This window comes from Temnothorax nylanderi, unplaced genomic scaffold (genome assembly GCF_030848795.1).
Source record: "Temnothorax nylanderi isolate EJ_2023f unplaced genomic scaffold, tnyl_v1.0 TNYL_tig0588_pilon, whole genome shotgun sequence".
NCBI classification, from domain to species: domain Eukaryota; kingdom Metazoa; phylum Arthropoda; class Insecta; order Hymenoptera; family Formicidae; genus Temnothorax; species Temnothorax nylanderi.
This window is the reverse complement of record NW_027249650.1, coordinates 58,137-67,999: the sequence shown is the minus strand read 5'-3', so window position 1 is coordinate 67,999 and position 9,863 is coordinate 58,137. Positions and strand designations below refer to the sequence as shown.

The window sequence follows — 9,863 nt, the reverse complement described above, 5'->3', positions numbered from 1 at the left end:
CAGCATGCATTACTTTTCAGAATCACTTATCTCAAAATTCGGAGAAAAAATAATATTTAAAATATTTAAAATTTTTGACGCGCAAAAAATTTTACTTTTGACCTCCGAAAACACGTTTGCCTTAATGAAAATTACAACATGGCATATAATTTCACTAAACTCCGTTGGTCACATGGGCTCCATAAGTAGTGTTTACAATATTAATGTAATGCGAGTTTACACAACATGCAGATTTCGAGATAATTGTAGTGACGACTCCGCCCCGGTGACGACTCCGCCCCTATTTAAATTTTTTTTCATTTTAAAGGGTAAAGTCTGTACCTTAAGAAGCATTCGTTCCTCCCCGTCCCGTCATTTCTTTAAAAATAAGGACGTGTTTTGTTTACAAAAGAAATTGCATAATTGACGCACTCTATGAGGATGGAATAAATTCTTTTTGCAAATGTCATGATAACTATCGTAAAATATGGACTTTTACTTGCCAATTAAAAAAGTGTGCAGTAGAAACTTGCACATTGCTTCCTCATCATTACAGATCACTACCATTGCTCCTATTTTATTTTGCTCACAAAGCTCCTCTTATGAGGAAGCTTGTATTTTATTTGATGCATAATTAATAGTATTTATTAGTTTAGCTTCTTTATAGAGGAAGCTTTATGAGCGAAATAAAATAGGAGCAATGGTAGCGATCTGTAATAATGAGGAAGTGATGTGCAAGTTTCTAATTTGCACACTTTTTTAATTTTAAATTTAACCTTTTTATGAATTGATAGAGGTTCAGCTTAGTAGCTCAAGTGGGGTTTTACAATCCATGCAATGTCAAATCGATGTTGACTTATAATGGCCTGCCGTTGTTGGTAAGGAATCGAGAACTCGGACTAGCTTGCCGGATCAGGGTTCGATGGTAGGCACAGAAACAATAATCAGGATTTTAATTCACACACAAACATTTATTCGATATAAGAGATATAACGCATTACTTGCCAGGATGCAATAACGGGTCGCCGCGCCGGTTTAACGGAACGCGGTGTTACATGGGTTTGTGCGAGCGCAATGAATCTCTCGGTTTACACCGACGCCTACGCCTAATTAGATACAGGGATTAATTCTTGCAATGATGCAGTAACAGCACGCAGGTTTACACGGAACGCGGTATTACATTGGTTTACGCGGGCGCAACGGATCTCTCGGTTTATACAGGCGCCGACGTATAATTAGATAGTGATTAAGGCTTGCAATGATGCAGTAACAGTACGCAAATTTACACGGAACGTGACATTACATGGGTTTACGCGGGAGGCAACGAAATGATGCAGTAACCGTACGCAGGTTTACACGGGACGCGATATTTACAACAAACGCGATATTTACAACGACGATGCACGCGGCGCGGTATTACAACGGGGCGGATTGAGACAAGTGTCGTGGCGGTATTTACAACGACGGTGCACGCGGCGCGGTATTGCAACGGGGCGGATTGAGACACGCGTCGCGGCGGTAAAGGAAGGGACGGCCGGTCAGGTGGAAGCTGGCCGGCCGGTCGCACAGTGGTTCCAAATCCCAAAAACCTGGTCAAAATATGAAAGCGGTTTTCAATTTGTACGAAATTTGGTAACGGGGGTTTTTGAGGTCGCTGATTACGAATCCAAGATCAAAATGACAAATAAAAATGGCGGATCCAATATGGCGAACATGAATGTTAAAAAAGACGTTTAAAAACGAAAATAGATACATTTTTTGTCATGACGGTTAATTATAAATTAGAAATAAAATAAAGTTAATAAATATCAAGAATAGAACAAAAAATTTATGTTGAAATAATTATAGATAGTTCTTTTTTATTTACTGTAAATTTAAAATTTAGAAAATTATATTAGTAGGAGCTCAAATAAAAAGTAAAAGATGTATAATAAATATGCATTTATCAAAATAAGTTTAATAATAATAAACTAAGTATAGGCTCTCCTGAATAAATCAAATAAAGGAAAGTGAGAGAGACAATTGGAACCACGCGCGGTAATTAATGCGCAATCAAAATATAGTCAATAGGATAAAATATATTAGTTAATACATATTTGGACGTTTCGACACTTTCTTTGTGTCATCTTCAGCGTGTAAACAAAATTAAAATACATGAAAATTTCAGACAATATAAATTACAGTCAAACGCGATAAAATAATATAGTCGATCAGTAGAAAAGCGCAGTCAAATCAATGAAATAAAAATCATACGAATGTTCGGTAATCTATCAGGCTGTGGATATGCCAGTATGCAATTGCTCCGAATCGATCGCATCTTCGAGGCTTAACTTCCGGGTTGGAAGACCAGGAAGAAAGGAGAAATTCAAATACGATTGTCCTTTGGAGCATTACAGACCAGTAAGTCGCAGTGTTAAAATGTACCTGTCACTCTGACGTATCGTGAGTCAGTGAGTCAAGTTTAATAAAATTATTAAATAAAAAATGTATAATGTAAATTATTAATCAAAGTCTTCGTCTGTTGAATCATCATTGGTGTCATAGTCAGTTGACTGTGCTGTGGAAACATTAGAGGCTTCATCACTCGTTTCAACGTATGGTGGAATTAATAACTGCACTGCTTCTGACGACAATGATTTTATTTTTTTTATGGTAATTTTCTTATACTTGATATAAATGGATCTGATGCTACCAAGAGTCGTAAAAAAACATCTTCCATTGTGTGTTACGTCCAACCCCGGGATTAGTATAAGAAAATCTGGGAAAGCGAAGGAAAGGCTAACCAGAGGGGTCGGGGTAAGGAAGGACGCAACTAGACGCTTAAGAATACTGCTCGCAGGTACGCGCTCTGAGGCGCGTGGCGCGAGCCGAACGCACTTTTATGACTCAGGAAGGGTCAGGGTCCGCAGGGACCCTAGGACGCCTTCTGTGAGCGGTGAGATCGTCGGTCCTTTTTTAAATCAAGGAATTTAATCCCTTTAACTTAGGATCGGACCTCGTGCGATTTCGAGTGGGAGATGGGTGGTAATTGAGGTCTTAAATTAAAGAAAGAATGGAGATGTCTTTAACATAAGTAATTATATTTATTTGACATAAAAAAAATGTTATTTAGTATAAAAAAAAATATAATTATAAACTAGGGGTTAGTGTAAAATGTGTATATGTATATAATGGAGAGTTGGTATGCGCATTCTTCGCGGGTATAACAAAAGTACGGGGCGATCGGGCAGGACCTTTTGAGGGGAAATCTATTTGAAAGTGGACATCCTGCCCGCTATTATTACATCGAGATCGGGATTGAATAGCATAATGATTTGGTTAGGTGTGCGTGCGGTGTATATGAGTACTTGAAACTAATTTAAGTCGACATTAAGAACTAAATATAAAGAAAAATTTGGGGAGTGAAAGCAGAGGGACAAGAATTTATGGATAAAAAAAAATGATTGTCAATCTAGAGTCACTATTTCGGGACCGACCATTTCCTCGTGGGTGTCAAGGGTCGAGGCGGTCGACGGAGTCGGGGATGGTCCTCGGGAAGAGGAGGGGGAGTGGGGAGGTTCGAGGAGGGTGGCGGGATCGGGGTTGACGGGGACCACGCGAAACGGGGCCACGCGACAAACAGGGCGAGAAGATGGGGGGAAAGGGCGAGAAGGCAGGACGACAGGGCGAGAAAGGGGGAAAACGGGGCGATTCTGCTGTGAAGAACAGGGTTCTTCTGTAAAAGCTGGGGGAGGGGGTGGAGTGGCGAGTCGCGGAGGACCTGCGTTGATCGATTCCTGAGGGATGTCAAGCTCCTTCGCCCCCGCTTGTTCCGACGATTCCTTTCGTGTCTCGCGGCGTTTTTCGACCTCTTGTGGGTGGGACAGCCCGAATCCACTACAAGTTAGCGGATTGTTAAATATTAAAGTCCTTTAACTGTGGGGAAGTCACCTCGGGTTTCGGAGATTAAAGAAATCAAAAGAATACCTCGAATCCACTGACGAGTCAGCTAACTCGAAATAATAGAGAGAGATTATTCCGAGCCCACCAAAAAATCGGCTAACTCGGAACAACGAAGGGAGATTATTCCGAGTCCACCGAAAAATCGGCTAATTCAGAACAATAGAGACTATTCCGAATCCACCGATAAATCGGCTAATTCGGAACAACGAACAGAGATTATTCCGACTCCACCGAAAAATCGGCTAATTCAGAACAATAGAGACTATTCCGAATCCACCGATAAATCGGCTAATTCGGAACAACGAACAGAGATTATTCCGACTCCACCGAAAAATCGGCTAATTCGGAACAATAGAGATTCCCCCGAATCCACCGATAAATCGGCTAATTCGGAATAGTGAAAAGAATTGGAGGGTTGGAAGGGTTAATGTTTAATGTTTAACCGAGGGACTTCCCGAACGCGTGAGTGTTCGAGTGAATACAAAAGGGGTAAGATAATGATAAAAGGGGCCCGATATCAGTATGTGAATAGGTATGTAGAGGACTTACTTCTTGGTGCTGATCAAACTAAAGTAGAACAGCTGAATCTCTTTGAGCCCCGTGGGTAACTGCTGGATCTCTTTGGGCCCTGTAGATAGCCTCTCGTCGACACTCGGTGAGTTTAAGTCCACGCACAGAATTTAACTTAAAACTTGAGATCGGATTTGAATGTGATAGTGTTCGTAAACGGAAGAGAGGCGAAGTAAATTGAACTGGGCCGAAGAGGTGAACCGTCAGAAGAGAAGCTGAACTAAGAGAGCAAGTGCTGCGATGTCGAGATTTATATAGGAAAGTTCTAAGGATGGGAAGGGTGAATTGCGTGTGGGATGTGTCAGGTTTTCATTTTGGGAACTTCTGGTTGGAGGGATGTTTCTAATTTTTGTCTGAAGGATTTCTTATTGGGCGAGATGTTTCTCATCCAAGAGCTAGATTCTTAAGTCTTTGCCTATCCTAGAAGTTTAGAGACGGTTGTCGATTTTTCCGACTGTTCATTGGCGAGTCTTCTCGTAAGGCCCCCACTGCCTTATTGGGGGTGCAACCCATCGCTTCCTCCAGTGACTCACTTGTTTTTCGGTTAGGTTTCTCCTTTATTAGGGTTTCTTTTTTAGTGTTGACGGACGATGCACACCTCTCAATCTTAAATGCAAGCAAAAACTCCGCCACGTGTATTTACGGACACGTCTCAGGCTTTGTTTCCGCTTGCCGGAAACATCGTACGTGCATTTTGAAAGCTCGCTTGATGCAATAAAGATCTTCATCAACCCATTAAGGCCCATTTGGCGCGTCGAGTCGCCAGGTTTACATTCTTTCAGTTTTAGGCCTGACAAAGCCGATGAAAATCCTGTTACGTATGCCCCGTCCGTCACTAATTCGTCATTTGGAAGGTTGCGTTTAAGCGCCTAGGTAAACAGATACTTTACCCTTATAAAAAAAAAGGAAAAGGAATGTGCAAGGATCAAGGCTCACTCGTCGATCGACAACCGACCGTGCTTAGTTTACCTTATCCTAATCTTAACGGCTATCCTGAGCGCAGAGGAATTTAAGCGAAAAAGGGAAATCGTGGAGTTCGCAGGACGTAACAGTGTTTATTCTACTATTTTTTCTTGAAAAGTCTTCTCGAAACCGTTTAATATATTTGTTTGTAGATTCTTGAGCATCTTCTGCCATTTGTCCGATCGGCAATAAAGAAGAAGATATTATTTCTGTGCCATGAATTAAAAGTTTGTGTACTGAAGTTGGCATATAGTACCATGGATACAGTTGTACAAATTTACGAGCTGTTTTTATTGAGTATTCTCGAAATTTGGTTAAATTGATTTCATGGCCACTTGAAATTGCTTGTAATATTATATAAAATCGTTTAATTAAATCTTCATCAACTCCTGTTATACAGGCGGAAATGGTGGAATTTTCAAAGAATCGTCGAGCAGTATTTCCGTCGTTTGTAGTACCAAAACCAGGCTTTGGTTGATCGATGATAAGTCCCAGTTGCAAACAAAAATTTTTTTTTATATTGTTTATTCGAGTCCGCGTTTTTTCCTTCTCCTCAGCAGTGCGCGCTTGCCATTTTTTTATGTCGAGTTTGTATGACAAATGTAAGCAGCACTCGAAAAACCGTATCCATGCATGAAGCGTAGATAATCCAAACTGCAAATTATCTTCTATCACTTTTTTTTGTAAAATTGCATCAATATCATTGAAGTTTTTGGATGTTGTATTACATAAGTAGCAACGTTGAGTAGATGCAGTATACGTAAGTGCGTTGCAAACTTTACCGTCTATCATTGTTAGAGCAAGCTTATACGATACTGTAATTTCTTTTCCTTCCATTATTTTTTCAAAACTGACAAGTTTACTTTCTTGTTCTTTAATGTAATTTGCTTCATTAATGGTGGCTTCAGGATTTTCATGTAAAAATTGTAACCTTATAGGTCTGCAAAATCGAGGAGAAGAAGGTCTCGGATTTTTCCATATTACAATTTCTGCCTTTGTAGTGTCATCAGTAGATATGAGTTGTAATGGTACTAGAGAAGTGAAAAAAACGTTTGCATCCGATTTACTTCCGTCATCATCGCTAAATTTTTGTTTGTACATACTTTGACCAGAGGTGCCATCGCAACCCCATTTACAAATTAAATTTAAATTACGAACATTTTCAGAAGCCAAGCTTTTTATAACATCCATTTGTGTTAATAAAATTCGTTCAGCTGTATGATCTAAAAGAGCCTGTAGTTTTACTTCAGCACTACATTCTGTTACGGAAATGCTTGACTTAAGTAGGTAGCATTTATGCTTAGCTTCCAATATTGCCTTATATGATGGATATAACTTGCATTTATTTTCTCTGCTTACAGCTCGTAAACCTTGATATTGGCTTCTTGATAATTTCAGCTCGATTAAAAGCGAAAGAGCAGAATGGGCAGAAAGAATATTTTCTTCAACTAATTCAATAGACCTTCTATATTTTTTTGCTTTTGATGGGCTACCCATTGTCACATCCTTTATAACATTTGCAGCATCCGTTTCTCCTGCAGCTCGAAGACTCATTTACGTCGCGTAAGACAGTTCTTGGACACTTGCCTCTGAACGAAGACTTTCAGTTCTTCTTCGCTTTGTTCTTTCACTCAAACTTGCAAAATCTGAGGCAGGGCGACCTGAATCCGATTTTTTGGGCGTTTCTACAACTTTTTTAGTTTCTTCGAAACATACAAAAACATTTAGATAATTATCAAAAGTATTAAAAAATCTTTGTTCCATCCTTTTAGCTTGCTGCCACTTTGTTTTAAAATCAAAAATTAATTTGCGTATAATTGGTTTCACAGATTCTGGTAATGTAAAAGAGGATTGTAATTTCTTTGACATGATATCTTCAATTTTGTTATATGCTATGGTTGCATTTTCGTTTAAACGGTCCTTCAATAAAAGAAAAATCTCCTTTTTTGATAAACCAATTTTTTCGGTATTATCTGTAGATTCTAAAATATTAAAATATATAGGTACTGTTATTAATATAAAAATATTTTATTCTGTAATTAAAAATAAAATATCCATGAGAAACTTGTTAGAACATAAAAATGTATGTAAGGTATTTGTATCAAGAGACACGGCAGTGTCTCGCGCCAAGTATGCGCGGAGCGAGACGCACCGTGACTCATTTATGCGATTTTCATCACAAAAACTTGCAAAAAAACCGGAGGGGCAGCTATGGGCAGCTAGTTTTTGTTTATTTTATTAGATAACAGTATAAGCTACAATCCACAATAACGTTTTTTGGAGAACTCTGCAGAACTTATAACTTTTTCTCTAATTTTCTATAAGTTTCTCATGTAATTTTACATAAATGTGGGCAAATTATATTTATAATATGCTAATTTGTATATTATTAATATAATATTTGAAATACATGTTCATATTCTACCTGCTTTCAACTAAAAGATCCATTTTATAAAATTCAAATCGGTGAAACGTGTGAATTTTGGTATACTTCTAAATCCAACGTTACTTTCTCCTTACGTGCGTGCCAGATGCTAATCGTTTGGAGGTGACTTTTGTACTGGCTGTATAAAAGCAAGTATAAACAATTCTCAATATCAAACCTCGGTTAATTACATTTCAACCTTCCCTCTACCCAACCTAACAGTCAAAATCCCCTAGATTTAAACTTTATTTTTCGACTTTTGGCCAGTTTTTCGGGATTTGGAACCACTGTGGGTCGGTTCGGAAGTCCGGAGCTCGGGTGACAAGAGTGCTTGTCACGAGGCCGAGTGTTCTCGACCCCGCTTGGCCGTCGTCGCAACAGGGAATATAGACCAAGGGAGTTCGGGTGACAGCCAAGACTTCTTGGCCGAGGCACAGAGCACTGTACCCAGTTTTGCTAGTCGCCCTAGGGAGTTGGATAGGTCTCTTCTCTTCGGGAGCAGCGGAGCTGGTGCTGATTCTCGAGTCGAAGTCAAGTTCCTTTGCCGCGACACCGATTTTTATACCCCCCCGGCGCGATAGGTTCGGTGGAGAGAGGAGGCCGATCCTTGTGCGAGCCGTGCGGCGCGCGACAGTTGGAGCGGTACGGAGTAACGCACGCTCGCATTCGGCGAGGATCGGCTCCCGTCGGCGTTCGTCGGGGTCCCGAGGGGATATCGGTGCCGCGAGCCGCAAACGCTCGCGCACACGATAAATTTTGGAGCGTTTAAAAAAAAGTGGGCGCACCGCGCCTTATCCTCGCCCGACGGATGATCGGGCGGCATCCGGCGGGTGTTAGCCGAGAGACGATGTGTTAAGAAGGCTGCATCGTTACAGACTTTGGGAGTTCAGGCTACATGGTCTATATGTGGATTTCGCATATGAACTTTTGGTCGCGTATAAAGCTGGGTCTAACCAAATCTTAAAGAATTATATACAAAATAGAGATAGAAAAAACTGAAAAATATAATAGAATTATAAATAGCCCGATATCTCAAAATTGGCGGAAGTTTAAAAAAATTCAAAATTTTATAAAGGAAAAACCCTTTTACTGATCATCGTCAAATTTAATACCAATCTTCCTTTAATAATACTCTATATAAAATTATATGTATAACTTATACATATAACTTTTTAAGCAGAAATCCGTAACCCCTTCACCGATTTTCGCAAAATTCAATAACAACCTTCCTTAAATAATACTCTATCTATCAAATAACTTATACATTTTCTAGCAAAAATCGGTAACCCCTTCACCGATCCTCGCCAAATTCAAAACAACTTTTTTTTAATGATACTCTATCCATAAAAAAAATTAAGCTTAATATCTCAAAATTTGCGGAAATTAGAGCAATTAAGTAGATTTTTTTTAGACAGAAATCGGTAACCCCTTTATTATTAGCAATTTTTCTAATTTTATTATATTCTTTAGTCTTTTTTACCTCTATTTCATATATAATGCTTTAAGATTTGGTTGATTAGTTCTTGACTTATAGATAAATGTGTACATACATACACACATACGGACATACGGACATACGGACATACGGACATTTATTTTTAATACAATTTTCCGACATTTTGGAACATTCAGAACACATTGGCATCAAAAACTAAAAAAAAATGAACGCGTGATCGCCACGCGCGTTAAAAGTGAAACTTCTAAAGGCAAGGCTTTGCCATAACTTTTCTGAAATTAATACAAAAACAACTGTGAATTTTCGTTACACTTTCGAGTTTTGTGTCGCAAAATCAAACTTACTACCGTGCCAAAAGAAAAAGCCGTCTCGCCAATGCCGTACGTCTATTGGTCGAATTTTTGTTACACTTTCGAGTTTCGTGTCACAAAATCGAACTTACTACCGTGCTAAAAGAAGGAGCCGTCTCGCCAATGCTGTACATTTATTGGTTGAATTTTCGTTACACTTTTCGCTTCCCAAAATTCG

The 9,863-nt window shown here is 39.3% G+C and overlaps 1 protein-coding gene across 1 annotated transcript in view; it reads left to right on the top strand.

Moving 5' to 3' along the window:
* Positions 1–466: 466 nt before the first annotated feature.
* Positions 467–9,863, top strand: part of LOC139784131 (uncharacterized) — a 48,266-nt gene continuing 38,869 nt past the window's right edge. The window contains exons 1-2 of the mRNA XM_071723297.1: positions 467–493; positions 2,898–2,914. Coding sequence (XP_071579398.1) covers positions 467–493; positions 2,898–2,914 — 44 coding nt within the window. The remainder of the gene's footprint in view (positions 494–2,897; positions 2,915–9,863) is intronic.